Genomic DNA, 26,856 nt, shown 5'->3' with positions numbered 1-26,856 from the left:
CTCTGTTCTCTTACTCTGACAGCACTTCAAAGGCACTTTTTTTTTTTTTTTAAAGAAACCGACCTCTTGGTTACACGGGTGTTTGGCACCTTTGTTGGGTTTCCCATTGGCGAAGAAGCGCAGTGTAACTTCTATGTGCAGAACGCCATTATGGTTGGGGGCAGGGGACGCAAACGAGTGTGCGACTCCCACCAACACAGGGCTCCAGAAAGCACCTTCCTTCTCAGGGTGAAATTCCAGCTTCCCACGGTTAAGTTCCGAGCTCATAAAATGTATTCCTTTCACATAGCAAGGATGGGGCGGAGAAATCCCGCTTTGGAAGGGCTTAAGAAGGCGGAAAAGATCCGGGATCTGTGCACGCCTCTCTGCGGCTTTTCGAGGGTTCACACGCCGCGCGCAACTAGCGCACCTCGGGCGGACCGCGCGAGAGTCCGGGGCCGAAGCTTCCAGTCCAGAGGCGAAGAACAAAGGAGACCCACTCGCCTGCGCGACAGGAGGCGGGAGGAAAGCCCGGGCGCTGCCGCCAACCCGCCTCCCCCGCCCCTGCAAACAGCGGCCGCCCCTCCCCCAGCTCCCAGCCTCTTCGGCGGCGCGAAATGGCGGCCACGCCACAAAATGGCAGCCGGGTATGGTGTCGAGCGGGCGCTAACCAGGACGAAACAGGCTCCGCGGATCCCGTGTTCCCAACCCAGCCGTACCAGTCCTAGCTTCCTTTTGGTGGCTGTCACGCACACCCGCCTCCGGCACTGCGCACCGTCGCAGCCCGATGGCCGTAGTCGGCCTTCCCACGCTGCACGCCGGCAGGCAGCCCCTGCGATCCACAACTCAGCGGTGCCTTAGTGCGGGCGCTGCCTTCACTCTTCCAAATCCCCCAAAACGCCTGCCAGGCCACCTCTGCGTGCCCAGGACTCCCGTCGGGTGTGTGGAAAGTGCCCCTTTAGGGTCCTCACAGTCGCATCTTTAGCTCCAGACCACCAAAGACAGGAAAAGGGGAATCAAAGGATATCCCCGAGTGAGGGGGAAAAACGGGGTTCAAGAGCCCCAGACTAGTACTAAAGCGGCCACGTGGAATTCTAACGCCCTGAGCGCAGCTCGCTCTCTACACTCGAGAGCGCAGCGAAGAGCCCGGTGGCCTGCGAGCGGGAAGGCAGCTCCAGAAGGCTGATGCCGGCTTTCACTCCACCATGCAAACATCCAGTGAGCGTGTTAGGCCTTTCATCGATCTCCCCCAGCCCTCTGCCTGTGCTGGGGGGCCTGGGGGCTGGGCACAGGTAGAGGAAGGAGCGGCTGCTGAGGTCCCCATGCTTTTCCCTCTGGCGTTAGGGCCTTGGTGGACTTGGACTTGGTCGTGGCTTCATGGCCGAAGGCAGGGCAGTGGTGGGTGTACTTGGGATTTTTCGGTTTCTTTCGGTCAAAAGCTGCTTCCCTGCGCTCCCCATCCCCCACAGCTTCCCTAGGGCTCCGTCATTCCAGAAACTTGTCAGAGAAACTCCGCAAAAAACTTCAAGCTCTGCCACCGCCTCCCTCCCAAAGCATGCGCAAGGGCCTAGCAGGCAAGCTCGGCGCGCGCGTGTGCGTGTGAGAGTAGTACGTGCGCGCGCGTGCGCGCTCGCTGGGATGGGGGCGCGGTTCTGTCACAATGAGGGAACAGGTTTTTCTGCCCTCCCCCAAAGTTCCGTCGTTGCGCAAGCGCATTGGGGCAACTACCACGGCCTTTGAGCGGGGCAAGGAGGAACGGGCAACAAGCGCCCCAGTCGTTTCTCTGCGCGCCTGCGCACTGGGTCGTTTTCGCCGCGCTGTGTCTTTTAAGTTGCTGCGGTAGCGTCTTTCACATGAAGTGTTTCTGAGCGCCCCCGTTGAGCCCTACTCACTGTTTCGTCAACTCCCACTCGCGAAAACTGCAGCCTCTTGACGGTCTATTAATTCCGTAGCGCTGATTTCCTGGAGACTAGCCTCCCCTTTGTGCCTCAAGATTGAGGTTGGACCATGTCTCCTTGGCCTCCTTCCACTTTTGCCTGCGCCATGTTTGGAATGATCCAGACTGGATTTGGCCTCCGTACTGGGAAGAAGCTTGTTCCAAACCGGGGAAACATCTGTGGCTTAAGACTTCGCGGTGACAGTGCTGGCTTCCATGAGGCACTGCCTGCAGTTTTTTCTCACTAAGCCAAAATAAAAGTGTCTTTTTTTTGCAACTCCTTTGGTCCTCCGCCGGCCGTTAGGTTTGTCCTCCGATTGTGGATGCGGACAAAGAAAGGGCCTTGGCGCCAGTTCTGGAATCCAGTGGTAACCATAGTAACCCATACGTGTTTACTCTTTTTAAGGTATCTCCCCCCCCCGCCTTCTTTCCTTTGGGGATGTGGGTTCGTAGACGTGCACTGTCCTCCCTGCCCCTGCCCCGCAAAAAAAAAAAAAAAAAAAGCTGTACGTGACCATGTAATCCACTGCCATCCAACCCCATTTTTGAAATTCAGCAGCTTAAGGGTCCTTTAGCAGGGCACTGAGGCTGGTCACTTCTCCAGCCTGAGCTTTGTTTCCTTGCCACCCTTTTGAAGTCCTTCGTTTCCCTGGAGTAACTGCCTTCCTACATTCCTTAGCATGTAATGTACTTTCAGATCCTTATAGAAGTAAGGTTTAAAACAGGGAGTTTGTTTGCCGAAAAAGCACTTTGGAGGCCCCTAAACACTGACGTGGCAGTTGCAATTTGGGATTGATAGTCGCGAGCCCCATTTTGTCTCTGAAGTTGTTTCGCAGTGCTCATTTGTCCCCAGGTGAGAAAGCGCCATTCGCTGCTGCGAGTCTAGGCCAGCCCGGGTCATCGCTGTGGGCGGAGCCACTCAGTGGTTCCAAGGGACGGGATCTTTCTTCCTGGTGGGAATTTTTGAATTGGTGCTAGATTCAACAGGAACTTAATATATAAAAAGCTATCTAGAGGCTGTAGAAATTCTCCCTCTGCTAACAAGGCTATAATTTGAGACTTAGAAATGACCGGATCAGCTGTCCCTTGAATTCACAGAATTTCTGTTAGAGATTGTTTTAAATTATGGTTAACTAGAGTTGTAAATTAGGCAAAGTTCCTACACCAAGGATAACACTACTACGGGAAAAAATATTGGATATGTACATTTTATAATTTTGAATAGGCATAAAGTGAGGGCTCTTGTGTGCTAATAATTAGATTCTGGAAACTGATCTTTAGGGAAACTATTTAAATTGCAAATTATGAAGGACAGAAGAATCCTGCTTTAAAGCCACTTTTATTTTTTTAGTATTTTATTTATTTATTTTTAGAGAGAGGGGAAGGGAGGAGAAAGAGTGGGAGAGTAATATCTGTATGGTTGCCTCTCATGTGTCCCCTACTGAAGACCTAGCCTGCAACCTAGGCATGTGCCCTGATTGGGAATCGAACCTGCGACCCTTTGCTTCACAGGCAGGTGCTCAATCCACTGAGCTATACCAGCCAGGGCTAAAGCCACTTTAAAAATATTTAATGAGTTTTGAGAGAGAGAGAGGGAAACATTGATTTGTTCCACTTATTTATACAGTCATTGGTTGAGTCCTGTATGTACCTTGACCTGCAACTATGGGGACCAACTGAGCTACCAAGTCAGGGTTAAAGCCACTTTTTTTAGGTGAATTTTTTTTTAAGATTTTATTTCTTTATCTTTAGAGGGGAAGGGAAGGAGAGAGGGAGAGAAACATCAATGTATGGTTGCCTTTGGTGTGTCCCCTGCTGGGAACTGGCTTGCAGGGAACCAGCCTGCAACCCAGGCATGTGCCCTGACTGGGAATCGAACCTCAATTGTCTTGTTTGTAGGCCCGCACTCAATCCACTGAGCTACACCAGCCAGGGCTGAATTTTTTTTTTTTTAAGTAAAAGGTTTATGCTAGGGTGTGTGCTTATCTTGTGGGGGTAGGAAAAAACACAAACCCTTTTTATGTGTTCATTTCACCATATCCCTCCTACCAGCTAATATTATACAGTACAGTGAAATCCTCAGTTATGACCCTTGCTCATTCTGTTTTCTTAGAAAAAATATTTTAACCTTGGCTGGCATGGCTCAGTGGATTGAGCACCGGCCTGCGAACCAAATGGTCACCAGTTTGATTCCCAGTCAGGGCACATGCCTGGGTTGTAGGCCACGTCCCCAGAAGGGGGTGTGGAAGAGTCAACCATACATTGATGTTTCTCTTCCTCTCTCCCTCCCCTTCCCTCTCTCTAAAATAAATAAATAAAATCTTTTTTTTTTTTTTCTGACCTGCAACCCAGGCATGTACCCTAGGCTGAGAATTGAACTAGTGACCCTTTGGTTCGCAGGTTGGCACTCAACCACTGAGCTACACCAGCCAGGGCTGAAATCATAATAAAAAATTTATATTCTACCATATAGGTATAACCATAATTAATATTTGCAAATATTCTCCAGTCTACTTTTATTCAATATCATAAACATTAGTAAATTATATTCATAATTTTAAATATTAGGTGCATTAGCAGTATTTCCTCATAGAGGGAGAAAAGTTAATTTTAGCAATTTTCCAGGGAAATAGGAGAAACATAACTTCATTTTTTAAATGAAAGTATCAGCCATTATATTCATTTTTGGAGAACTAAAAACAATGTGCAATGAATTATTTTGTTTTCTTATAGGGTTGAACAAAAAAATAGCTTATGAAGTGTCAGCTTCCTAAAAGAGTGATTTTGAAAAGGACTGGCTAGCTATCTAATACCATTCAGCTGACTGGAGTTCTGATAACTTATGTGTATATAACTTCACCAGGGTGAGCCTGCTATATCAAAATGAGTGTTCAACACTTGACCCTCAGATCCAGCAAGATGTCCAACACTTTCAGAATAATATAGTAAAGTTGGAAATTTTGTTAGTATTGTCAAATTCTCACGTGGTTGGGGTTTGGATCATTTTAGAGCTAGTTCATCTACTTTTATATGATAGCTTTAAGAACAAGTGCTTGCCCAGAGTGGTGTGAAATTGGTTGAGCCTCATCTGGCAAAGGGAAAGGTTGCAGGTTGAATTCTCAGTCAGGGAACATGCCTCAGTTTCAGGCCCTTTCCTGGTTGGGGAGAGTGAGAGAGGCCACCGATCAATGTTTCTCTCTCTCTTTTCCTCCCTTCCCCCCTCTCTAAAAGTAAATACATAAATAACATCTTTAAAACAAATATTGGGAGAGAGAAAGTGCTCACATATTAAGTATGTTTCCTCACAACATACTTTAATTTTAGTAGCTTGGGACTTGATCTGTAACCACATTCTTTTCCAATATCTGGTAATTATTCTGTTCTCCTGGTTAAATATTAATTTATTTGCTCTGTTGGCTAGGTTAGCATTAAAGCCTGCGTTTGAGGCTCCAGTGCTTTCCCCAACTGGGCTTCCATTACGCATGACCGAACCCTTTGATCACATCTAGTGTGCGAAATACAGGAGTTCCTTAGAGTCTCAGAATAAGACCTGATTAAAGACACATCTATTTTAATTCTCCTTTGCAAATGGCTCTGCTCTAATGTCACCTTTCTGAATTATCTTTAATACTCAAATGAGGAAATTCACTTCAACATCCATTTATTATAGATGGAAAATGAGATCACACCCTACTTTTGGATCTTTTCCACTGAGCCTCAATTATTAATTGTTCAAACAAATTTAAAATCCAGAGACTAACAAAGTGAGTTGCCTTTTATTGAAAACAAAAGCAAAGATAAATGCTTATGAAGAAATTCTGCCCTTGTAAATATTTTTATAACAAGGACAGAAGTGGAGAAAAGCTTTCTCAGTGTTTCCTGATACAGGGCCAAAAAAATGAACTCAGAAAATCAAACACTTGATTTGAGGCTGTACAAAGGGCATATACTTTATAACCTTATTATTAAGACACACTAATAACTTCTGTTATTAAGAGCTTGCAATAGAAGTAAGTAAAAAATGCAAGGAACTGTGTACTTGACATGTAATCATTGCATATTGATTTGACCATAGGATCTGATTATAATAATGACAATGTTATAAATTGATAATGGTATGTCTTTAATTTCAACTGATGCTTATGTTTGGCATTAATATGAAATTAGTAGTCAGCTTAATAGTATTCATGATATTTTTATCTTGTTAACTTCCAAATATTTTTTACCTATATTTTCTCATTTAATACTTCTAGCAACCATACTAGGTAGAGAAAACAGATTTTTTAATCCTCATTTTGCATATAGGGATATTGAGACTTTGGGGATTTAATTTATTTGCCTGGCCATGTAGCCAGTGACAAAGTTAGAACTGGAATTTTTGACCTTTTAAAAAATATTTTATTTTTTACTTTAGGGAGAGGGGAAGGGAGGGAGGCAGAGAGGGTAAGAAACATCCATGTGAGAGAGAAACACCTGCAGCCTTCCTTCTGTATGTGGCCCAGGTCCAGGCATGTGCCCCCAGCTAGAAATCAATCGTGAAGGTTCTCAGGATGCCCAACCAACTGAGCCACACTGGGGAGAGCTGGAATTTTTGACTCTTAACCCAGGGCTACTTCCTTATACTAAATGTTTTTCATTCATACAGTTAGTGTTTTTCAGGAAACTTCCAGGTCAAGCAGTGTATATTATGCTGAAAGAATCAGTAAAAGCATGGACATTTCTTTTAACCTGCAAGTATTATCTTTTATAGAGATGGATAGAATTCCCACTTGAATTGCTCATTTGGACCCAGCATGTATATATGAGCTATTTTTCCTTCCATAAAAATATTAGAGTAATAGCCCTGGCTGGTGTGGCTCAGTGGATTGAGCACCAGCCTGCAAACCATTGCCATTTCCATTCCTGGTCAGGACACATGCCTGGGTTGCAGGCAGTGTCCCTGATGGGGGGTGCGCAAGAGGCAACCACACATTAATGTTTCTTTCCCTGTCTTTCACCCTCCTTGCCCCTCTCTCTAAAAATAAATAAATAAAATATTTAAAAATAAAAAATAAAGTAATTTTTTGCTATCATAGGAGCACATTAAAATTTGAACTGAAAATAATTAAAATTTGTTTTACTCATTAATTTGCATGTTTATTTAGGCTGTTGACATTTTATAAACTGAGTATTCCTTTTGTTGAGAAGTGTGCATCAAATTTTTTTCTAATACTTTATTTTTCGAGAGAGGGGAAGGGAAGGAGAAAGAGTGGGAGAGAAACATCAATGTGTGGTTGACTCTCATGTGTCCCCTGCTGGGGACCTGGCCTGCAACCCAGGCATGTACCCTGATTGGGAATCAAACCGGCAACCCTTTGCTTCACAGGCCTGTGCTCAATCCACTGAGCTACACACCAGCCAGGGTGTGTGTATCAGATTTTAAAAAACCAAAGAACTAGACGTAGCTGGTGTGGCTTAGTTGGTTGCAGCATCATCTGTAAACCGGAGGGTAGCAGATTCGATTCCTTGTCAGGGCACATGTCTAGGTTGTGGGTTTGGTTGGTTCCCTGTCAGAGCGTGTGCATGAGGCAACAAATTGATGCTTCTTTTTCACATGGCTGTTTCTGTCTTTCTAGCTCTAAAAAAAAAAAAAGAAGAAGAAAAAAATATCCTCGGGTAAGGATAAAAATAAAATGAAACAAAAATAAAAAACCAAACAAGAAAAACCCAAAGAAACTAAAATGAATACTTTGGTTGTTATTTCTGGTGCCTTAATTCTGAAAACAGGTATTTTTATGAAACTAATACTTTAAAAGAATCTGAGTATGAGGTGCTATTATAACATATTTAACGGGATTTTGCTAGCCTTTATATTGTTATACAGAGACTATTTCTAAGTTTTTTGATAAATCTCTGGTAAGATGAGAAATATCTTAATTTGACATTTTGATCTTTTTTACTAAGACTCATCTTTTCACATTCTGTGATTTCTAAAATTCTCTGGAAAAACTTTAACTTGGGTTTGCTTAACAATCTGTATATTAGTAAGCTTCCACCACAATTTCTCTTCCTCTACTTCCCGAAAGGTTGGAATTTCAAAGTATTTGTAAACAACTCTGCCCATTTCAAATTAGGTTATAAAAATTAAGTATGTATATACTCTGCTTTTTTTATGGGGAAACAAGTGACAAAACTGGAAGTGGAATTTTTGACACTTTCTTTATTTTTTAAATATAACAAGACCTTTAGGCTAATCTAAGAGAACTATATTCTTAAAAAAAATTTAGCCCTGGCTAATGTGGCTCAGTTGGTTGGGTGTCACCTCACAAAGTAAAAGGTCAGGGTCACAGGTTTGATTCCAGTTGGGGCACATGCCTGTGTTGTGGATTCAGAGGGGCAATAGACTGATGTTTCTCTCCCTCTCTTTTCCCTCTCTCTAAAAATAAACAAACAAACAAAGCCTATACCAATTAAAACATTTGTACTTGGTAAACTTGTTATTATTATTATTTTCTTAAAGGTTTTATTTCTTTATTAAGAGAGGGGAAGTGAGGGAGAAAAAGAGGGAGAGAAATATCAATCAGTTGTCTCTTACGTTCCCTGACCTGGAACGTAATTCAGAGGCTATCTATCATGGTTTTAAATAAATAATTAATGTCATTTTTTTTCCATTTTGAAAATCTTAATTTTTTTTTTAGAGAGAGGAAGGGCGGGGGGTGGGGGGAAAAGAGAGAGAGAAAGAAGGAAACATCAGTTTGTTCCATCTATCCGTACATCAACTGGTTGATTTCTTATTCTGTCCCCTGATGGGGGATCAGCCCACGATTTGGGGCATGGAGATGATTCGTTAACCAACCGAGCTACCCAGCTAGGGCCTAACTGATATCACATTTTAAAATATGTTTCATATTATGGTTCCTAATACTGAAATTCATGCTTCATGGAAAAATGCACTTCAGTTTAATGCTAATTGAAACCACATATATACAGAACTACTGTATTTTTTTCAGACCATAAGATGCACCTAGGTTGTAGAGGAAAATAGGAAAAAAATTTTTGAAGCAAAAAAGTGGTAAAATATTTAATAACATTAATAACATAATATTTCACCAATGTAAATGTAAAAAGAACTCAAGAGCAGCATTAACAACCATTATTCCTCACAAGTTTTTTTTGGGGGTGGGCAGAAGTGCATCTTGTAGCCTGAAAAATATGGTATACAGTTCCTGACTTTAGGTAATTGTATGCTGGCCTGATAACTCTGTTGAGATAGAGAAATGGCCAAATATAAATGTCTACTCCTACATTGGAATGTAGATTGACTTGTTTTTACTTTAAATGAGCAATCGATTCCACAATCTTTTCAAGAACAATTTTTTCCCCCTGGCTCAGTGGACTGAATGCTGACCTGTGAATCAAAAGGTTGCTGGTTTGATTCCCAGTCAGGGCATATATGCCTGGGTTGCGGCCAGGTCCCCTGATTAGGGGGCCTGTGAGAGGCAGTGGATTGATGTATCTCACACATCAGTATTTTTCTCCCTCTCTTTCTCTCTTCCCCTCTCTCTAAATATAAATAAATTAAATCTTTAAAAAATGTTAAAAAAAGAACAAAAAATTCCATTTCATTTAATGACCGATTTTGCATGAAGACAAGCTCAACTAAATACCTTAATTACATTAGGAGTGAATGAGTGCCCCTATCGTAGTGGTGCCTTTTCTGTTTCTAACTTTTCTAGACCTCTTTCTGTTCTTACTAAAGTTTCCAAAGCCATTGAAAAAAAAGTGTGTCAAAATAGGTAATGTAAATATAAGCCAGGATTATAGCACTGGAGACAAACTAGTTAAGTTACTTGGCTCAGAATATAGAATTTTTAGAAGCAATTTGTCAAAATTCCAAAACATCTTTATGGATAAGGTTATACCACATCTTGTACTGTAATTATTACAACTGTGTAAATTGTGGACTTGCTTAGCCTTCTGAAGGTTCTGAGGATGAAAGAGATGATATGAACTGATCAGACCTGCTGAGATCATTAAGTACAGTATAGATTATTAAACCAAATGCTGGAAAAATTGATGTGAGTCACACCTCTATTTTATTTATATAGATAAATGGAAAAGAAAATTGAGTTGCTTAGTGTTCTAAACAATTCCTCTTTCCTGGACGCAATACAGTTGTCTTAATTTTGTTGGTTTTCCCAGGGTTCTGTAAACTAGCCTTTACATAAAAGTTCCAGTGTAGGCTTTAAAAGCCCTTACTCTGTTTAAATATTAAATTATAGTAAATCCTCTGAGGTGAACGATACAAAACATGTAACCATTTCATTTCAGTTTTATTTCTAGTATACCGTAATGGTCATCAAGAAGATCTTGCAAAAAGTTTCGCAAGATCCTATATAAAATAAAGTTGCTTAACGTTATAAGCTAATGATTCTTGGGAGGGATGGCTTTCTGGAGCCGTCGCTGCTCAACTGGGCGGTGAAAAGGGCGGCCTTGTTCTGACATTTTCCCAAGCTGGCGGGGATCCAAGTGCCCGGAAACCGCCCGGAGCTGGCCAAAGGGTGCGCGAGGGGAAAGTGTGTCGGTCTCTCTTTGGAGGGCTTTACGGCCGCTTTGATTCCCCCTCGCGTCAAAACCAACTCCCCTTCTCTTTTCTTTCCCTAGCCCGGCGTCCGGGATTCCCCCCTCAAGGGGTTTAAGGGTACCCGGCTTCTGCAAGCGCCCCGCCGGCTGCGAGACTGACTCAGCGCCCGCCCGGCCGCCGTCTCCCCACGCGCCTGCGCGCTAACGCATCGGGACCGAGCGCGCGAGCGCTCTTTCCCTCCCCCGCGCGCCTGCGCGCCGTCTGAGAGGGACTTGGTGTTTCGGCCTCCGCGGGAGGGCGGGCGCGCGCGCGCCCGCGGTAAAGAGGCGGGCTGCGCGCGCGCCGGTGGGAAGCGTCCGGCTGCCACAGCGCCAGCTCGGTCGTAGTCGCTGCCGCCCGGATCCCCCTCGCCCCTCCTCCCCGCTCCCCCTCCCGCCGCCTCCCGGGCGCATGCGCCGCCGGAGCGCGAGGGTCGGCTTCGGGTGTGTGGTGGCGGCAGAGCGGAGCTGCGAGCCCGGGGAGTCAGAACCTGGGGGAGAGGGATGGTATCTGCACGGGGGGGAGCCGGAGGAGCCGCCGCCGCTGCCGACGCCACCGCCGCAGCCGCCGCCGCCGCCGCCTCGGCGCCCGCCTCCCAGCGCTGACGGGCTCGCACGAAGCCGGCGAGGGAGAACCCGCACCAGCGGTCGCCGGCACACCGCCCAGCATGGTCCGGGAAACCAGGCACCTCTGGGTGGGCAACTTACCGGAGAATGTGCGGGAAGAGAAGATCATCGAGCATTTCAAACGGTGAGTGACACGAGGCCCCGGGCCGCGCTCTCCTCGGTCCCGGCTGCCCGCTCCGGCCCGTTGCCGGACCCTCCTCGTGCACGGAACTGGCGAGGGGACCCGGGCTAGAACCACCGACGGGTGTGGGGGGCGCGCGGATGCTTGGCCGTCTCTCGGCCCGCGTCGTTGCGTCGGGCCTCGGCGGAGCGGGCGCGGCTGCTGCCTTCTCACTTCCCAATAAGGAGGAGGCTGTTGCTCGGCCTCCGCGAACCCCGCGCCGGGAAGGTGCCCTCGCACTGGCGAGGCGGCGGTGGGGCGGCGTCCTTGCGAGCTGCTGCCCGGGGTCCGAGCGGTCGGCCGGGCCGCGACCCGAGTCCTTCCCCGCCAGCCCGTCACGGCCAACTCCGGAGTTCCGCAGCAACTCCCGCTCCTCACCCTGCGGACGCGCGGAAATGTCTGAGCTGGAGAGGCTTTTGTGCGAAAGGACAGGTTATACAAAAATAAAAGTCGTGGTAGGTAGCGTCGGAACATCACGAAACTGGGAAGATCCTTAGAATCGAGGGATCTCTCACGGAGGGTGTATAAAGCACAGTTTTTGTTTTGCGGGGCTGGATAGAGGATGGTGAGTGAAAATTAGTTGGCGCGCCTGTTTCGGTTCTTTCGCTTCCCTCCCTTCAGCCCCTGGGGTCGCTGGATGAGGAGGGTGTCGGGGACTGGCGCGTGCGGTGGCAGGGCAGGTCCGCCTCCGGTGGCCAGGTCCCCGCCTCGCAGCGCTCCCAGGCCCGGGATCCCGGGTTCCGGGGCCGCGCTGGCGCTGCCACCGAAGAGCCGCTTTTGAAGGAACGGTGTTTCCTTCTCACCCGGAGTTCTCTAATCAATGGTTAGGAAAAATGCAAGCCTTTTAAAGTCAGCAGACGTGGTTTAAAAGAGAAATAACTTCCTAGGTCTATTTCTTTCTCTTTCTTCCTTTTCCTTTTTTGTCTAACAAACGTTGGGATAAGTGGTGTTCTGTACGCTTTTTGTTCAGTAGTATTTAGCGCTTGCTCTCTTTGTGAAATGGTATGTGTACCATATGGTACGTGTACCATAAGTCTTCAGTATAAAGTAATGAAAATGACGATTTACTTACACCTGGTGCAAATTGAGGACTTTAGCATATCTGTGATTGTCCTCCAAAATTACTGGTTATTCCAACATTCAAGACCCTGCAACGTTTTGAGTTTGTTTTACTCCTTATTTCTCTATCTAGTCAGTGAAGGAAATTATGAAGAGCCCTTATTAGTGAGTCACCATGGGAAAAATACATTGCGTCGCTTGCTCTGAGCAGCCTCCTGGAGGAAATGGAAGCAGCGACAGCGGAGCTCCGCTTTCTTTTAGATGGAGGATCATTGATTTTGTTGGTGGTTGCCGTTACTGGGGTATTAAATCTTCTTCAGCTCTGGAGCGCGCGTCTGCGCGTGTCCGCGTGTGAAAAGGAGCCGGGAATAGTGAGGCCATTCATAACCTGCTGTCCTCGGCAGGACTGGGGGAGGCGCGCTTCCAGGGACTCTCCGGGTGTTTACTACGCTGTTCTGGGAAACCAGGCAAGGGGAAGGCCGCGAGCGAAAGCTCGCCTCTGTCCGGAGTGAGAAAGGGTAGACCTCCGGCTCAGTTGAGAAGCAGATGGGAACTTTACCTGGAGCTGCTGTTCCCCTTGCCGTCCCCTTCATTGTTTTGGCAGAAAAATAAGCTACTTAGATGTGGCTACTTGATCTCCTTGTAGACGTTGTCTCTGCCTGGGAAATTTGTATGCATCGACGTGCAAACACGTGCATTGCAGCCTTCCCTTTGCTCCTCACTGTTCTGTAGCCAGACGTGTCATTTCGCATTATGCAGATTCTATAGACTGTGCATGTCTATCGCGGGGAGTTTGACCCCTCTGCCAGATGAGATCTTAGGGAGAAGAAAGAGGAAGTCGTCCAAGGGAGTTTTGGAGGGTTGTTACTGGATGGTGCTGCGGTCCGGCTTGTGTGAATGACTTTCTAAAATGGCGGCCAGGACCCACTTTATGTGGGAATCAGCAGAGCAGATCTCAGAATGCACAGAGGGAGGAGGGGGCAGAGGATGCGAGCTGCCTTGAAAAGCCGTGGTCTGGTGGAACGTTACTGTGTTAAAGAGGGCTTAGCTGGCACAGTGCTCACGGCTGCATTTAAAGGAGTATTTTACCTTTTGCAGAGCTAAAGCAGATGCTACTTACAAAAGCAACTAATTTTAAAACTAAGACCTTGTGTCCTTGAAACTCCCTTATTTTAAAAGAGACTCGAAAAAAATCTTATATACGAATTTACTTAGATCTTTGAGTAGACAGAACATTCTTATGGGTTTAAAGAGTGTAACCCCAGACACCGGCATTTCCAGTTCCCATCCTCCCCTTCCCACCTCCACCCCCAACAGGTAATCTCTATTTCTGGTTTCTTGTTTATCCTTAAACATATACAAGAGGTGTTTTTGCTGATCCAGCTGTGGAGCTAAATGGACCTTGTTTGGAGGAATTCACAGGCTTTTTATCTCTGTTGTAGAAAATGTCTTGTAAAACGTGGAATGTTACCTGGAGGGAAACTAAATCTGAGTAATTTAAATGAAAGGGATAAAAAATGTGGTTGTACCAGAATTATAGCTCTGCAAGAAAATTTAAGGATATTCATTTCTGGTGTGTTCTAGAAATTCGAATGATAAATACAAACATATGCAATACCTAAATTAAAGCTAAGGTTAAATTGTCTCCTTTTATCTTTTTCCCTAGTTGAATACAGCATTAACTAATAACTGTTTCACAGGTTTAAGAGGTGTACACTGGGAATACATTATTAAAAAACACATTTCAAATGAATATTCTCATAATAATGGTTAGGCTTTTGTATTAAGTGTTTGGGTTAAGAAAAAAAGGTTAAACCAGACAGCTTTGGGAGCAGGGGCAGCATTTTGGGGTTGGGGGTTGGTGGGGGGGGTCAGGGCCATTTTTTAAAACTATTTATATCTTGATCCTTGTTTTTGGTAGAAAATAGATGAAGGGAAGGATGCTGATTTGGCTTTTCCTCTGTGTGCCAGAGCAAGACCAAACCTTTAAAATATAATCAGAGCATTTTCAAAATTTGCCTTTACTTTTTAAAAATAAGAATATATCTTACCGTGTTTGTTATCTTTACAGCTTTCATGTTTGGTGGTTGAAAAAAATAAATGACTATTTCTGAATCAGATTTTAGTTAACAAAGATCCATTTCAGGGACTGGATTTGCACAATAGAGAAAGTCCTTTCCTTTGTATGTTAGCTGGATTGAAGGGGGGAAGGGAGGAGTTATACAACAATTGCTTGCTGTCTTGTAGTTGTAAGAGGGAGAGGTGTGTGCAAAGGCGACTCCCTGAATTAGACTGAACAAATGAATAGAACCCTTTGAAGAATATAAAATTGTCTATGTCTTATTTTTAGATTTTAAGTAAAGCACATATTTATGTTTTCCCCATCCGTTCCCAAGTTTAGAATAGGCTAAAGATTATGTGGAGGTTGAGCAGGGTAGCAAGCAGCTTGTGTAAAAATTTTGTTAATGAATGAGATCCATTTAAAAAATGTGTGGTTTTTTCCTAATTTTCAATATCTTATCACAGTGGTTTTCCTGAGTTGAAATAACTGGAAAATATGTTAGGCGTTACATGTATTTTGATATCTTTACTTCTGGGGCACAATATAAAAGAAAATACTATGGAAGAGTTTCCTTGTCTTTACATACTTAAAACCAGAAATATTTTTAGACTTAAACAAAATTGACTCACAGTAGCCTACATCATTGCTATATTGCTGCAATGCAATATAGCAATGTTTTGAAACCTCTGGTTTTGAGTGTTACAATTTTCAAAGTTTTTATGGCAGGCTTTTTGTACATTTTAAAATAAAGTAAGAATATCAGAGTTATCGTGAAAAATAGTATTAAAAATTAATACAGGCTGCTTGAAATGTTATTTTATTTCCTGAGTAGAATGCCTTCAGCAGGTATATTGGAGGAAAATATAGGGCACAGTGCCAGGAAGGACGGTGGTGTTTGATTTGTGTAGAGGCCACCTTTTCCCAACTACCTACCTTTATTGAAGATCTTGATTGTTGGAACACTGTATTGTTTGGCAATCTTATGAAGCGAGTTCAGGCTTGATTTATGAGAAATTTTTAACCTTATGAGCATTAATACTTTGAGAATATTTATTTAGAAATTGTAAATATAGTGCTAATGTGAAAGTTCTTCCAAGTATTCCAAGTCTCACTTTACCCATAGTTTGAAATTTTACCTAAATTAAAAAAAAAATTGGAATAGAAAAAAGGTTTTATTTATTTATTTATTTTTTAGAGAAAGGGAGGGAGAAAGACAGGGAAACATCAGTGTGTGGCTGCTTCCCGTGCGCCCCCAACTGGGGACCTGGCAGACAGCCCAGGCGTAGGCCCTGACTGGGAATTGAACTGGCAACCCTTTGGTTCACAGGCTAGTGCTTAATCCACTGAGCCACACCAGCCAGGGCAAAAAAATACTTGAAATGTTTTATGCAAACTCGCATATTTAATTGGAGACTATATTGGGTATTGAATCCCCAAGCTAGGTATGTGCCCTGACTGTGAATCAAACCTGCACCCTTTTGGTGTAAGGGGTGATGCTCCAATCAACTGAGTCATACCAGCCAGGGCAGTTTCTTTGATTCTTTTTTTTTTTTTTTTTAAAGACTTTATTTATTTATCTTTAGAGGGGAAGGGGGAAGGAGAGAGGGAGAGAAGCATCAATGTATAGTTGCCTTTGTGCATCCCCTGCTGGGAAGTGGCCTGCAGGGAACCGGCCTGCAACCCAGGCATGTGCCCTGACTGGGAATCGAACCGCGATCGTATGGTTCGCAGGCCCGCACTCAATCCACTGAGCTACACCAGCCAGGGCCTGATTCTTAAAAATTGACTCTTATTTTTTAAAAACCTCATTATTTTTAAAAACCTCCATCATTTTATTCCTTAGCTTTAAAAACTAGGACATTTGTATTATTCTTAAAAATATTTTGGTTGAGCACGGGCCTGCGAACCAGACAATCGCGGTTCGATTCCCAGTCAGGGCACATGCCGGGGTTGCAGGCCGGTTCCCTGCAGGCCACTTCCCAGCAGGGGATGCATGAAAGGCAACCATACATTGATGTTTCTCTCCCTCTCTCCTTCCCTTCCCCTCTAAAGATAAATAAATAAAATCTTTAATAAAAAAAATATATATATATTTTGGGCCCTGGATGGTGTGGCTCAGTTGATTGAGTTCCGGCCTACAAACCAAAGGGTTGTTGGTTCAATTCACAGTCAGAGCACATGCCTGGGTTGTGGGCCAGGTCCTCATTTGGGGGGCATGCAAGAGGCAACAAGATATTGATGTTTCTCTCCCTCTGTTTTTCCCTCCTTTTCTCTAGAAATAAATATATAAAATTAAATAATTTATTTGATAAAAGTACATTTGACTTACAGTGATTTGTGTCTTTTATAAATCAATAAATTGGTAGGTGGTAGATTTTTTTGTCTCAACCATCTGTTTTTAAAAATTATTTTATCTTCAGTAAAGGCTCTTTAGCATTCAGGATTATTTAAAAGTCTCCTTGGATTAAAATAAAGATAAAAAGTTTATCACTTTATGACATCAAAGGATGTTAGAATCTTCAATGAAAACTATTACCATTTAGAACAGAATTTAGGAAGAGGTACTTCAATTTGGATAGGAAAGTATTTATCATTATTTTCACCGACCTGTTATCAGAATTCAGTATTTCCTTCAATTACAAGATAGTAGTATGCCCCTGTCTGCAGGTGTGCCTCATTTGGTTGGGCTTCATCCCTCAAACCAAAGGTCGCCAGTTCAATTCCTGGTCATGGCATGTGCGTGGGTTGCAGGTTTGGTCCCCAGTCAGGCATGTATGGAAAGCAGCCAATCGGTGTTTCTCTCTCACATTATTTCCCTTGATATCTCTCAAAAAAGGCGGTATCATGTGCCTGCAATTTCTCCATCAGCACTGATCCAGTTGTATTTTCTTATTTCACATTCCAGTTGTAGATCTTGTTTGTGCTCATCACAACTTAGAACTTACAGTAACTATTAGACCTGGTGCTAGATACTTTTGTTTAATGCATTAATGAAGATGTACATGTATATGTATTACTATATGACTGATATGTGTTATAGATACATTTTTAAAAATTATGCCTTGGAGAGTTCACAAATGTAGAAAAATAACTCATGAATCTCACATACCCTCAACTTCATCAACCATTAACCATGGCTGGTTCTGCATTATGAGAAAAAAATAAAGCAAAGGAGGGGATAGAGAGTCAATAGGAGTAGGGTGATGAGGAAGGCCTCCTTGAAAAGATGGCATTTGCTGCACCAGAAAGACGACCTCATCACACCTAGATTCACTTCTCTCCTTCCTGTGCTTTTTTTTCATTTAACATTAATTTTCAAATAGTTCAGAAACAGTGCAGAGAATCCCCACATCCCCTTCACCCGAATCCCCCATCGTTAACATTCTGTCACATTTGTTCCATTACTATCTTATCTTTTTCTGGCCTGACATCCTACATTCTTTAAAATTTCTAGCGTATACCTCCCCCAAACAAGGGCCATTTCCTGCATTGGATGACAGTCTTCCAGGCGGAAAATCAGCATTGGCACTAGACTACTACCCAATCCATAGACCCCATTCAGATGATGCCAGCCATTCCAGCCATCTCTTTTTCCCTTTTTGGTCTAGGATCCCAGCCAGTACCATGTGTTGCCTTTGGTTGTCTTTTTTCATCAGTCTGGAACATAGAGTCTCTTTTTTTTAAAAAGGTATTATTTATTTATTTTTAGAGAGAAGGGAAGGGAGAAAGAAGGAGAGAAATATCAATGCTTGAGAGAAACATTGGTCGGCTGCCTCTTGCACGCCCCAGCCGGGACCAGGCCAGTAGCTCAGCATGTTCCCTGACTGGGAATGGAACTGGCAGGTCTTCGTTCAGCTGAGGCACGCTGGTCGGGCTGTGCCTGACAGCCTTAAAGAGAGTAGGTTTTTTTTGTTTTTTAAAGTTTTTATCTTTTATCTTTTAAAAAATATTTTGTTTATTTATCTGGGAAGGGAGGGAGAGAGAAAGAGAGAGAGAGAGAAACGTTGATGTGTGAGAGAGAGATAAGTTGGTTGCCTCTTGCACATCCCAACTGGGGACCTGGGCTGCAACCCAGGCATGTGCCTAGACTGGGAATGAACCTGATATATATAATACTCTGACATATACTGCTACAGGTGATGTTAACTTTGATCACTTAGTCAAGTTAGCATATTTACCATTTTCCCCTTTGATTTTATTAGCATTTTTATGGGAAGACATTTTAATATTATGCTGGTAGTCTCTTCTGTCATCAAGCCTATACCCACCAGCTTCAGTATCCATTGATAACTCTTGTCTGATTTATCTATTATTGACAAATGATTGTCTTTTACTGTGATTCCTTCTACATTTATTCTACTGTAGATAAGAAATCTCATGATTTCTCCTTTTTCAGGGGGCTTTAGTCCAAACCTTATTTATTTTGAAATGCAAATCATCCTAGATTTAACCAGTGGGGGGGAGCTTCAAACTGGCTCCTGTGCCCTTTTGATGTCTTATCATTCTTCCAGCATTTCTTTATATTTATGGCACAACAAAGGCTCATGTTGTGCTTTCCTCACCCCAGTCCTGGAATCAGCAGTTTCTCTAAGAGGTCCTGGTTCCTTTTAGTGTAGGGTGGTCTTCACAATCCAAAATCTGGGCGCTCAGTTTTACACATTGCTACAGAGCTAAGATGATGTGAGTGTGCACATATAAACATATATACGCAGTAGGTGTATCTCTATATCATACATTACAAAACTCTGGGTTTGCATGTTTCAATACATTGAAGACTGTAACTTTCCCATTTCTGTTTGTAAGTCCTCTCAAATTTAGAGTCCTGACTCCCATTATTCTCAGTATATTGATTCATTTGCCCTGTCAGTTACATTCTCAACGTGACTAAAATCCCAACCACTTTGCCTTCTCCACTTCTGCCACCTCTGAACACATTGCTCTCGCTGCTTCTGTATCTAATCCCCTTCCTCATAACTACTCTTATTTGGAAACCAACATTTGGGGGGAGGAGCAGGCAAGGAAAGAAAAGGTGAGACTAGAAGTGATTTGCCTTTATTTTTTTTCTTTCATAGGAGACAGGTTTTGGGTGATCACCTGCCTCTGGTGCCATTTTTAAGCAAATTAAAGCTACCTCCCTCTTAAAATTTGAATATTGGTTGTACTTCTACCACTGACTCTTGTGATATGAGCCTAATTACTGGATTATTGTGAGCTTTATTATATGCTGAGTCACATAGAAGAGTGGTTAGTGAGAAGGGAGTTTGTTTTCTAGGGATAATATTAGGAATCATTGCTCCATTTGTTTGGATTTCAGTTTGTGTGGTATTTCAGCAAAAATTTGCCCTGGCTCTACTTTGTTCAAAACCTTATTGAGCTCAAACTTACTTCTTTTCTTTTTTTAAAAAATTTTTATATTGATTTATAATTCACATGTAACATTATACTAGCTTCAGTTGTAATGACTTGGTATTTATATACATTGCATAGTGACTCCCACAATAAGTCTAGTTAAACATCCATCATTGTACATAGTTACACACAAAATTTTTTTTCTTGTAATGAGTACTTTTTAAGATTTACTTTTAGCAACTTTCAGATACACAATACATATTTCTTAAAAGATTTTATTTATTTGCTTTTAGAGAGTAGGGAAAGGGGAGAAAGAGAGGGAGAGAAACATCAATGTGTGGTTGCCTCTTGCACACCCCATACTGGGGGCCTGGCCCACAACCCAGGCATGTGCCCTGACCGGGAACCAAACTGGTGACCTTCTGCCCCACAGGCCCGTGCTCAATCCACTGAGCTACACTAGCCAGGGCACAGTATAGTATTATTAACTATAGTCACCATGCTGTACATTACAGCCCCATGACTTGTTTATTGTGTAAATGGAAGTTTGTATCTTTTAACCACCTTTCTTTCTCCCACTCTTGTCTCCAATCTTGGTGTTTTGGGGTTTTTATTTTTAGATTTCACATATAAGTGAGATCATACATTTGTTTTTCTCTGTCTGACTTATTTCAGTGAGCTTATTTCACTTAGTGAACATATGAATGCCCTCAAGGTCCATTCATGTGTTGACAAATGGCAAGATTTCCTTAACGGCTGAAGAGTATTCCACTGTATATCACATCTTTTATCCATTCCTCAGTGGTAGAGAAACACTTAGGTTGTTTTCATATCTTAGCTATTGTAAATAATGCTACAATGAAGGAACATGGAATGCATGTATTTTTTTTTTGAAGTAGTAGTTTTGTTTTGTTTGGATACTCAGAAGTGGCATTGCTGGATCATATATTAGTTCTATTTCTAACTTTTTGAGGAGCTTCCATACTGTTTTCCATAGTAGCTGTACTCAACTTTTGTTTTTCTCCTCCTACATTACTCTTGGCCCCCACCCAAGGGGTTCCTTGATGAATTTAGACCCTTATTCCTTGACACAAACCCCAGAATGTTGTTTTTGTATAGTTTGTATTATTTTGAAGTAGATCCAAGACATCTTATTTCATTAATAAATTAGATGAAAAGCACTGTTTAAAGATGTGTTATACTGTGGTGTATCCCTACTTCAAATACCCAGTCATTATTCAAGTTTGTAATTGTTTTAAGAATCTTTCTTTTAAAACTTACACTCTAGCCCTGGCAGGTGTAGCTCAGTGGATTGAGCACGGGCCTGTAAGGCAGAAGGTCACCAGTTTGGTTCCGGGTCAGGGCACATGCCTGGGTTGCAGGCCAGGTCCCTGGTAGGGGACACATGACAGGCAACGACACGTTGATGTTTCTCTCCTACTTTCTCCTTCCCATCCCCTCTCTCTAAAAATAAATAAAATATTAAAGACAAAGAAACCCAAAAAAACCCTCATGCTCTAAATAAGATACACAGATATTAATTGTGATATATTTTAATTTTTTTATTGAGGTATAATTTGCATTCAGTGAAATGTACCTATTTTAAGTTAGAATTTGTTAAATTTTAGGAAATGTAGGCAGGCCCTGGCTGGTGTGGCTCATTTGGAGCATTGCCCAGTAATTCAAAGCGTTGGGGGTTTGACTCCCAGTAAGGGCACATACTTGGGTTGTGGGTTTGGTCCCCAGTCAGGGAGTATATGAAAGTCAACTGATCCATGCTTTTCTCTCACATCTATGTTTCTCTCCCTCTAAAAAAATTAAGAAAAAAGAGAGAAAGAAGGAAGTGCAGGCAGGTATCCTTGTAAGTAGCAGCAGCAGTAAGGACACCACAATTTGTTTATTTGTTGAAGAACATTGGGACTTTAAAAAAATATTTTCTTTATTTATTTATAGACAGAGGGGAAAGGATGGAGAAACAGAGGGAGAGAAACATCAATGTGTGGTTGCCTCTCGCACGCCCCCTACCGGGGACCTGGCCCTCAACCCAGGCATGTGCCCTAACTGGAAATCAGACCAGAGACGCTTTGGTTCCCAGGCCTGCGCTCAATCCACTGAGGTACACCAGCTTGGGTCTGGATGTTTTTAATGTATAGGTTTTAATCTCTCTCCTTACAACTTAATTTTTTGGGAACCAGTTCTGTGGAGTTTCTTGTAGTATGTGTTTTGCTGATGATATTCTTGTCCCGTGGTATATATCAACATTGCCTTTTGCATTCTGTTTCTTGTAAGCTAATAAGTGGACCTATTTTTAAATATTTTGATAATTGTCAATATAATTGGCTTTCTTTGTAATTCCATGCATTTTATTTTATTCCGACAAGGGGTTTATAGGTTTCACCGGACTGTCGTAGTAGTCCATGGCATAAAAATGTTAAGCACCAGTGGTTTAGACAAACTCTTAGGTTAAGAATAGAATGCTAACAGCACATTTAAGTACTAATTTTAGCTTTGACATACAAAAGTTGAGGTTAAAAAGTTAAAATTACTAAAAAACTTTAGAAAATGCAAAAGAGGTCGTGTCCTATGATACCTCCCCTTTTCCTTATTGTAAATTTACATGACTAGAACTACTGCTTTTATCATGGGTTTTTGTTTTGTTTTTACATTCTTCCTCTTTCTCCTGTTTCATCCTAGAGATCATGGAATCTTTAGATTTAAGGTTGTTCCTTTTAGTCAACTTGAATTCTTTTAATGAAATGAATTTCAAGCATATCCATAGTTAGAATTAAATGTCATAATGCATATTAACTTCTGTTATATAGGTGGGCCCAACTTTTAAAAAAAGATTTTATTTATTTGTTTTTAGAGAGAGGGGAAAGGAGGTAGGAAGAGAGGGAGAGAAATATCAATATGTGGTTGCCTCTCGCATGCCACCTCCTGGGCACCTGGCCCACAACCCAGGCATGTGCCCTGACTGGGAATTGAACTGGTGACCCTTTGGTTTGTAGGCTGGCGCTCAGGCCACTGAACCACCAACCAGGGCAAGACTTTAACTTCTGTTAAGGTTAAAACCCATTTTAAAGGTCAGCTGATGGTTCAAAGGAAATAGCTACATGGAGTGTGATAGAGACATATATGAAGTTGAGTCTCATTATTTAGCCATAATAATGCAAGATAACAATTCTCAACACAATTAGAGTCCACCCTTATTAGGTTATTTTCTGTCGGGCATGGGTAGGTAAAAGTCTAAAGAAATGAGTTCTCTCTGTTGCCTCGTGATAGAGAAAGACGGTTCCTGGTTTGATGGGAAAAGCAGCTCCTGTTCTCAGGTTGTGTCTGCAGCTAAGTAGTTTTTTTTAACAAAGAATCAATTATGTTGCGTAGCAGCATTATTCACAGTAGCCAAAAGATGGAAGCAACCCTACTGTCCATGACCCATAAATAGATAAACAGGATGTCCTTACTAGGTGTATGATAACTAGAATACACACAGTGGAGTATTATTCAGCCTTAGAAAGGAAATTCTGACATAGGGTACAACATGGATGAATCTTGAAGACGTTGTGCTAAATGAAATAAGGCGGTTGCAGCACAAATATTGTATGATTCTACTTATACTAGGTACTTGGAGCAGTCAGATTCATTAAGACAGAGTGGAATGGCACTTGCTTTGTTTTTTTAATGTTATAAGCAGTGCTGTAGTGAGCATTCTTGTACACTGTTCACAGATACATGTAATTATACACATATGATAAATTCCTATAAATGGAGCTTCTAAGGATGTGTTCTCAGTTCTTACTAGTGACGTTACATTGTCTTTCTAAGGGGTGTCTCTAATTTATATTACTCCTGCATACTGTATTGTGAAAGTGCTTATTTTCTTATACTCTGGATAATTATTAAATGGATATTATTAAAGGTTATGTTTTTGTGTTCTGTGGTACCTTTTTTTAAAATTTAGATTTTCAAAAGTTTAACTGCAATTGAGCAGTTTTTTAGTGTTTGTTTACCATTTGTGAGTATGTCAGTATTTCTAAAGAATTCCTATTCAGTGATTTTGCTTGTTTTTTTGTTTAGCCTCTGTCTCCGGTGATTTGTAAGAACCATTTGCATATTTAGGAAATAATTTAATTTTCATGTGTTACAAGTGTTTTTTCCCCCATTTGTCCTTTGACTGTGTTTTGCTATTTAGGAGCTCTAACTTTTATGTGGTCTTTTCCTTTAGGACTTAGGGGTTTTACCTCATGCTGGGAGTCTTTCTTAGACCCCCGAGTGTGCATTCAGCTAACGTACACAGTGTAGGGTCAGAGAAGTGGGCGAGCCACTACAATAGTCCCTCCTCCCCCCCTTTCCCCAGGGCCGCCCCCATCCCTCTTGTAGAAAACACCTCACGGTATTAGCCCTCTCTAAAATGAGACGAGGGCTTTGCAGTTGACTGCCTTTTGCTGGCTTTGGCTCTTTTTTGTCATCTTTAGGAATTATTTGTACTTAGTTAAAAGAGTGACTAGAAGAGGGGTGGTTTATAAATGCACTTTATACATAAGTTTATTTCATGATAGATTTCTTGAAAGAATTCCGTATCACCATGAAATGAAGATGCAGATTTTGGCTGTCGTAAGTGGCTCACTCCCAGTCAGGCTTGAAATAGAAAATGTCTTCCAAATGTGCCCAGTTGCAGAAATGTGACATATGGTTGATTTACATTGAGATGCTGTAGATGCTTATGACTAAAGGAGATATAAAATCTTTTTTTTTTAAGATTTTATTTACTTATTTTTAGAGAGAGAGGGAGAGAAACATCAGTGTGTGATTGCCTCCCACACTCCCTAACTGGGAGCCTGGTCCACAACCCCGGCATGTGCCCCGACTGGGAATCGAAACAGTGACCCGTGCTCAATCCACTGAGCCACACCAGCCAGGGTAGATATAAAATCTTTTTATTAAAGGGCAGTGACATGTACTGTTTTTTCCTTTTCTTTTAATAACCCTTTTATTGAAATATAATTTACATGGCATACAGTCCGTCCTTTTAAAGTGTACAACTCAGGTGTTTTTAGTGTCTTCACAGAGTTTTGCATCCACCCCCCTAGTTCCAGAACATTTTCAGTACCGTGGAATGAAACCCCACACCCGTCAGCTCTCCTTTCTCCCTTTTCCCCAGCCTTGAGCAGTCGGCAATTTACTTCCTTTTCTGTGCGTTTGCCTGTTTCGAACCTTTCATTCTTAGGGAATTATACAGTATGCGACTGACTCCTTTCACTTAGCATAGTGTTTTCATCCATGTTGTATAGTATGTATTAGAACTTAAATTGCTGAACAATTCCATTATATGGACGTACCATGTTTTGAAATCCATTCATCAGTTGTTGGATGTTTTGATGGTTTCCAGTTTTGGCTATTATGAATAATATATAGTGGAACATTTGGCTAGTATGAACATTTCTGTACCTGGTTTTATGTGGACATACATTTCCACTTCTCTTGGGTAATATATGCAGGAGATGGAGTTGCTAGGTTATAAGGTAATTCTGAGTTTCACATTTTGAGGAGCTACTTAACTGTTTTCCAGAGTGACTACACCACTCTGCAATCTCACCAGCAGTGTATTAGGGTTTAGGTTTTCCCTTATCCTCATCATCACTTACTGTCTCTTTTATTTTAGATGTCCTAGTGGGTGTGAAAGTGGAATCTCATTGTGGTTTTGCCTTGTGTTTCCCTAGAGACAAGATGTTGAGCAAATTTTCATAGGCTTATTAGCTGTTTGTATATCTTCTTTGGAGAAATAAATTTTTACATACTTAGCTCATTTTAAAATTGCATTATGTCTTTTTCATTGTTGGGTTGTAAGAGTTCCTTATTATATAATTTGCAGATACTCCCCCCTGTTTTCTGTGGGTTTATATCAACTTTTGATATTTGTCTTTGGATAGAATAAAACCATTAACTTTTAATTTATCGTTGTCATGCTAACACTGTAAATTTTATATGTATCTTTGCCATTCTGGACCAGAGATTTTCAACCAGCGTACCACAAGAACTTTTAAAGCATGCAATGTTTGACTTATTTAGTCAGGGGCATTGACCTCTTTACCCTTAGGTTGTCAAATTAAAAAATGACAACAGCTAACACAACAGTAACCACCCAGAGTGAATGAATCAAAATTATACCTATTTTTTGGTCAGGTTGGCAAAAAATACTATTTTTTAGTCTGCTCCAGAATTTTAGTAATTAGTTCGTGTGTGCCATCAGGTGAAAAATGTTGAAACTACTGTTCTAGATAATTGTTCAAATTGAAGTTTTACGTTTGTTTTTAACATTTTGACAGTTGTATTGAGCCATATGACTAATGTAAATATCACCATCTTACTTGGTTATGTCCAAATTGTGGGGAGTTTGGCAATGTAAGTGTTTGATTCTGCCTTTTAGCAAACTTGAAGTGTTTCTAGTAACTGGTATAAAAAATAAAATTAAGGTTAATTTATACATTAGTAATTTCTTTAAAAAAACATTTTTGTACAAAAAGATGATGTAAGTGTTGATGTTACTGCATTATTCCAGATAGTTTGGTGGTTATAATAGGTATGTTTATGACCCAACTATCTGAGTTCCAAAGTGGAATGATTTTCAATCTTTTTGTAATATAAAAAATAAACACAAAGTTATTTTCTCTGCTATTATAGGCATCCTGATCAAGAGATCAATATTATTATCCCTTAAGGCATGTTCATTTGCTCTTCACTTTCTTTTCTTTTTTTTAAGTTTCACTTTGTAAAAGATTTTATTTTTATTTATTTATTTTTAAAGGGGAAGAGAAGGAGAGAGGGAAAGAAACATCAATGTATGGTTGCCTCTCATGTGCCCAGTACTCAGAACTGGCCTGCAACCCAGGCATGTGCCCTGACTGGGAATCGAACCGTGCTGCCCTTTGGTTCACAGATTCGTGCATTCAATCCACTGAGCTGTACCAGCCAGGGCTGCTCTTCACTTTCTTTCTGTGTTTTTTAAAAAATCGTTTAAATTCTCACCTGAGGATAGATATGTTCATTGATTTTAGGGAGTGGGGGAGAGACAGGGAGAAAGGT

At 41.9% G+C, this 26,856-nt stretch overlaps 1 protein-coding gene across 1 annotated transcript in view; it reads left to right on the top strand.

Annotated features, from left to right (window-relative positions):
• Positions 1-10,844: 10,844 nt before the first annotated feature.
• The window catches only part of SPEN (spen family transcriptional repressor), a 72,755-nt gene continuing 56,743 nt past the window's right edge, over positions 10,845-26,856 (top strand). The window contains exon 1 of the mRNA XM_037146093.2: positions 10,845-11,267. Coding sequence (XP_037001988.2) covers positions 11,185-11,267 — 83 coding nt within the window. The 5' untranslated portion in view covers positions 10,845-11,184. The remainder of the gene's footprint in view (positions 11,268-26,856) is intronic.

The sequence above is a fragment of the Artibeus jamaicensis genome, unplaced genomic scaffold, assembly GCF_021234435.1.
Source record: "Artibeus jamaicensis isolate MK-2021 breed Jamaican fruit bat unplaced genomic scaffold, CSHL_Jam_final scaffold_847, whole genome shotgun sequence".
Lineage (NCBI taxonomy): Eukaryota > Metazoa > Chordata > Mammalia > Chiroptera > Phyllostomidae > Artibeus > Artibeus jamaicensis.
Note: the sequence above shows the minus strand (reverse complement) of the source record. Positions and strands in the feature narration are given on the sequence as shown.